This window comes from Silurus meridionalis, chromosome 8, assembly GCF_014805685.1.
Source record: "Silurus meridionalis isolate SWU-2019-XX chromosome 8, ASM1480568v1, whole genome shotgun sequence".
In the NCBI taxonomy this organism is placed as follows: domain Eukaryota; kingdom Metazoa; phylum Chordata; class Actinopteri; order Siluriformes; family Siluridae; genus Silurus; species Silurus meridionalis.
Window position 1 is genome coordinate 20,589,911 of NC_060891.1, and position 5,722 is coordinate 20,595,632.

Below are 5,722 nucleotides of genomic sequence, written 5' to 3' on the forward strand. Positions count from 1 at the left end.
ACTATATAGAAACGTGATGTGTGCATTTGTTAGAAGTTTGAAAAAACGAATATAATTAAGTCATTTTTATAATAATTCTTACCTTTAAGACTTATAAGAAATATACATGAGATAATAGTTTTAGTCATCTTGTCAAATATTCTCCTTTTTTCAGGCTAGAGTCCTTTTTGTAGCTTTATTCATGTTACCTTAAATGCTAAAATATCATTGACTCCACCTGCCTGCGTATATCCGCAGGTTCTCAGCGCTGGTGCAAGTTCATGACGATGTGATGCAGAAAGATGTCACATGACAGGAGGCAATTTCAGCAGTTTCAATCATATTTTAGTGTGTATGCAACACTGTGGTTCTGACTGCACAGAAATACAAATTGCATTGACTATTTTTAGAACAAATGATTGACATGTGCTGGAACAATTTTAGTAAATAAGATGGAGGTAGTGTCTAAAAATATCATACACTTAAAAAAAAATCTGTGCCAATGTGATAGACCATGCAATGAATTAAAACAATAAATTCAGGCCTTTAACTCTACAATATTGTAAACAAACTGTAACGACTAAACAATATATAATTAAATAACACAATGTAATTGCCAGAATAAACAGAACACTGTGAGTCAGTATGATTTAGTTTAATTTCATGTGAAGTCTTACCAGGGTAGGGCATGTGGGTGTTTTTACCTAAAATAAGCTCTATCTCTACATCATGTTACCAGTTTTATCAGGGACCTCTACTGTAGACTTCATCTATTGCACCCTAATATGTAACAGATCTTATTTGCAGGTGTTTGGTGTAAAGCTTTTTGTTAATCAGAAAGGGAAGATGTGTGGCTGTGCTTACTAGCAGCACAGAAATATACTGCACTGTCCTCTGGAGCTATATTGGATATGAGGAGAAATGCATCCTTTGTGGAGCCTCCTGAAGTGTTAAATCGAGCTTTAAAATTCTCCTCAGGAGTGAATCGTTCATAAACGAGTAATCCAATTAGCTCAATGGGGTCAGTGACTGTCTTTTGTTGATACCAATACATGTTTAAATAATTGGTATCACCATGATGACAGTTTAGTTTTGCATCCTTCTGTTCTTGAGTTATCAGAAGATGTTGAGGTCTTTGCTGGATGTTGAGAGACATGATCAGTGCAGCTATATAAAAAGAAAATGGAGAAAACTAATGCTTGAATTTGTTAGGCATTGCTGCAATAAGCTGATTATATTGGTAAATTTGGTGATTTCGCTTACCTTTAAGACTAAGAATTACACTTAAGGTAACAATTGCCATCTTTTCAAGTGATCAGCTTCCTTTCTGTAAATAGCACATGAGAATAAATGTCGATGTTGTTTATACCGTTTCATTTCTCTTTACTGCCCTCTATTGAAATAAATTCAATGTTGCTTATGTGTTACCAAATGTAATTAATAAGGGATTCAAGGGATTCAAACTAACTTAAAATGCAACATGGATTAGCATTGAATTATTTTGGTGCTAGAGCACATATATTGAATGACATACAAATTGTCTAAAAAAATCCAAATTTTAAAAACATTTTTGCAATAAATCAAAATGTATATGGCTTACCCATGTACAGTAGATAATCCAAAAGAAACAAATATTAATGCTTTTCCATTACTACCTGTACCAGAGTAATATGCAATAAATGAATACAATAAATACAGTGCATTAACAATACAACACGGTAAAAAAAACAAAAACTACACAAAATTTCATTGGCAACATTAACATTGTGAGTGAGTATAATTTAGTGGAATTTTATGTGAATCCTTACAGGTGTAGATCAAGTGGGTGTTACACCTGAACTAATCTTTATATCTTCAACATGCTACCAGTTTTATCAGTGGCCCCTCCTGAACACTTTTTTTCATCAGACATCCTATTACAGAACAGATTGTATTTGCAGGTGTGCAGCTTTATGTTCAACAGAAAGGGAAGATGTGTGGCTGTGCTTACTAGCAGCACAGAAATATACTGCACTGTCTTCTGGAGTTAACTTGGATATGAGCAGAAATGCATCCTTTGTTGCATGTCCTGAAGTGTTAAATTGTGCATTAAACTTCACCTCAGGAGTGAATCTGTCATTAATGAGCAGTCCAATGAGTTCAATTGAGTCACTGACTGTCTTTTGTTGGTACCAGTACATGTAATTATAGTTGATATCACCATGTTGGCATTTTATTTTTGCTTGCCTTTCTCTTTCTGGTGTGATCAGTAGATCTTGAGGAGTTTGTTGTATGTTGAGGGAGGAAATCACTGCAGCTATATTTAAAAAAAGAAGAATAAGTATATATATAGATATATTTCTAGAACAAATTAGTTCTGATTATTATTATGAGAAAATTAAGAAAAATGAATAAAAAAATAACAATTTCAAAAACATTTTTCACTCACCTACAAACCAGTGTAATACAAAATATGTTGCTGTAGCTCTAAACACCATGATGGGGTGGGGAAAACTGAGATTAAGTTGATCTGAGTACTGTGCTGTAACAGAATCTGGATGCAGTCATGTGTTTATATTATATGCTTCACTACTGCCGCCTTAAGGATCTATTTTTGTAAGTGTTTGGATTTCAGCATGCACAAACTGTAATGAAAATCACTTCTTTGCTGCCACTGCATGCAAACACTCTCTTTACATTAGCAACTTGCATACAAGAACATATAATTGATAATTATAAGCATACATGTAGTAGATGCTTGTGGAACCCTTCACATTGTGCAACATTTTCTACTATACAGTACTGTATGTGTGTGTGTGTGTGTGTGTGTGTGTGTGTGTGTGTGTGTGTGGGTGTCACTGGAAATGTTTCTCTTTTACAGGTATTACCCCAAAGTAAACATTTATCAAATTTGATTTGGAGAAAAACTTAAATGATTCCACTCACACTGTGGTTCGAGAAGATCAGTAATATTTTGCAAGTTGGTCTCAGGTCACAGACTGAATTGATCAGGTTTTCAAGTTTCAAGTTTCCCCAGGTTTATGTTCATATCGCATGTAAAACTATCAAACAACTTGTTCAAATTATGATACTACCTGTGTGAAGTGATCACCCAATTTTAGCAACTTTTTTACCATATATTTTCAAATGACTTGTGAAAATTTGTTTATCTCTTCTATAAACTATACGGTAAATAAATTTTTTGCACAGTAGCATTGGAGCATAAACATAAGAGTTCTAAATAGCAGTAACTTAACTGGAGTGATGGACTAACCAGAGAACAGATCTTATTTCCAGGTGTTTGGTGTGAAGCTTTTTGTTCAACAGAAAGGGAGGATGTGTGGCTGTGCTTCTAGCAGCACAGAAATATACTGCACTGTCCTCAGGAGTTAAACTGGCTATAAGCAGGAACGCATCTCCTGTAGAGCTTCCTGATGTGGTGAATCGTGCAATAAACTTCGCCTCGGGAGTGAATTTGTCATTAATTAGTTGTCCAATGAGCTCAATAGTGTCGCTGTTGGTCTTTTGTTGGTACCAGTTCATGTAGGGATAGGTGGCATCACCATGCCAGCATTTTATCTTTGCTTCACTCTTGTCTGGTGTGATCATTAGATGTTGAGGTGTTTGCTGTACACTGATGGAAAAGATCACTGCAGCTATAAAGAAAAGTGATGTATGTGTTTGTTAGAAGCTTGAACATAATTGATATAGTGAGTAATTTAAATAATTATGCTTACCTTTAAGAATGATTATGAATATCCATGGGATGATGGTTTTAGCCATCTTGTCAAGTATTCTTTTTCCAGACTGGAGTCCTATTTGTAACTTATTGAATGTTATCTTAAATGATAAAATATCAGTGACTTCACCTGCCTTTTGATTGTATATACTCGTATATACTCTACATGCTCTGATGACTGTGATGGAGAGGAATCTGGATACAGTCATGTGTTGTATAATGTTATATGATTCACCACTGCCTCCTTATGGACCTCTTCTTCTGATAATTCATTGGCTGGATGGCACTGTGCACACCACGAAAATGCTTTTCTTTTATTATATATAAATATTACTGATACATCAGCTTGCATATACAGTAAGTACATTTAAGTGATTTATAAGCATACACGTACTACAAAAGTATTTTAAATAGGGGGGAACCCAGCTGTAGTGCAGGAATAATATTTAATATACTGATGCCTGATCACAAAAACATAATTGATCAGGCTTATGTCCATTTACCTCTACAGTAGCTATCAAAGCAACTTGCATATAACATATAATTGATATTTCTAAGCATACATGTAGTAGATGCTTGTGGAATTTTCTACTATACAGTACTGTGTGTGTGTGTCACTGGAAATGTTTCTCTTTTACATGTATTACACCCACAGTAAACATTTACCAAATTTAATTTGGAGAAAAACTTTAAAGATTCCACTCACACTGTGGTTTGAGAAGATCAGTAATATTTTGCAAGTTGGTCTCAGGTCACAGACTGAATTGATCAGGTTTATGTTCATATCGCATGTAGAACTATCAAACAACTTGTTCAAATTATGATACTAACTGTGTGAAGTGATCACACAATTTAAGCAACTTTGAAAAGATGTTTTAATTGTTTTTACCATATATTTTTAAATGACTTGTGAAATTTTTTTTATCTCTTTTATAAACTATACGGTAAATAAATTTTTTTCACAGTAGCATTGGAGCATAAACATAATAGTTCTAAATAGCAGTAACGTAACTGGAGTGATTGACTAACCAGAGAACAGATCTTATTTCCAGGTGTTTGGTGTAAAGCTTTTTGTTCAACAGAAAGGGAGGATGTGTGGCTGTGCTTCTAGCAGCACAGAAATATACTGCACTGTCCTCAGGAGTTAAACTGGCTATAAGCAGGAACGCATCTCCTGTGGATTTTCCTGATGTGGTGAATCGTGCATTAAACTTCGCCTCGGGAGTGAATTTGTCATTGACTAGCAGTCCAATGAGCTCAATAGAGTCGCTGTTGGTCTTTTGTTGGTACCAGTTCATGTAGAGATAGGTGGTATCACCATGCCAGCATTTTATCTTTGCTTCACTCTTGTCTGGTGTGATCAGATGTTGAGGTGTTTGCTGTACAGTGAGGGAAAAGATCACTGCAGCTATATAAAAAAATGTGTTTGTTAGAAGTTTGAACATAATTGATATAGTGAGTAATTTCTGTAATCATGCTTACCTTTAAGAATGTTTATGATTATACATGGGATGATGGTTTTAGCCATCTTGTCAAGTATTCTTTTCCAGACTGGAGTCCTATTTGTAACTTATTGAATGTTATCTTAAATGATAAAATATCAGTGACTCCACCTGCCTTTTGATTGTATATACTCAAGTCCTCAATTCAGGTGCAAATGATTCATGCTGCAAGATGTCACATGACACAGGAGGAGATTTCAGTGCAGGGTTTAGTGTGTATATAGCACTGTGCGACTGACTGCACAGAAATACAAAATACTATAGTCTGCTGTCACAGACTGTACTGTGAGATAACCTTCTTTCTCTGCATCTCCTGAAATGTTGAACCCATTCTTTTCTATTTGGGGATTTTTGAAGTTGAGAAACCTGATGAACTCAAGACTTTGCTGGGTAATCTGCTGATACCAGTATATTTTATCATATTTTTTAGTCATGGTCACTGCTTGTGATATTTAATGATTCCCTTGGTTTCAGGAATAGATTAGCTGGGATCTGTGAAACAGATAAACACAGGTAGCTTCCT

General features: G+C 35.0%; 2 gene segments (V, D, J or C); both read right to left on the reverse strand.

Moving 5' to 3' along the window:
- Window positions 1-3,210: 3,210 nt before the first annotated feature.
- On the reverse strand, window positions 3,211-3,832 carry LOC124389572. The segment is given in 2 exon segments: window positions 3,211-3,614; window positions 3,696-3,832. Coding segments are annotated over 2 exon segments (450 nt in total).
- Window positions 3,833-4,689: 857 nt separating this feature from the next.
- On the reverse strand, window positions 4,690-5,265 carry LOC124389573. The segment is given in 2 exon segments: window positions 4,690-5,105; window positions 5,180-5,265. Coding segments are annotated over 2 exon segments (462 nt in total).
- Window positions 5,266-5,722: the final 457 nt, after the last annotated feature.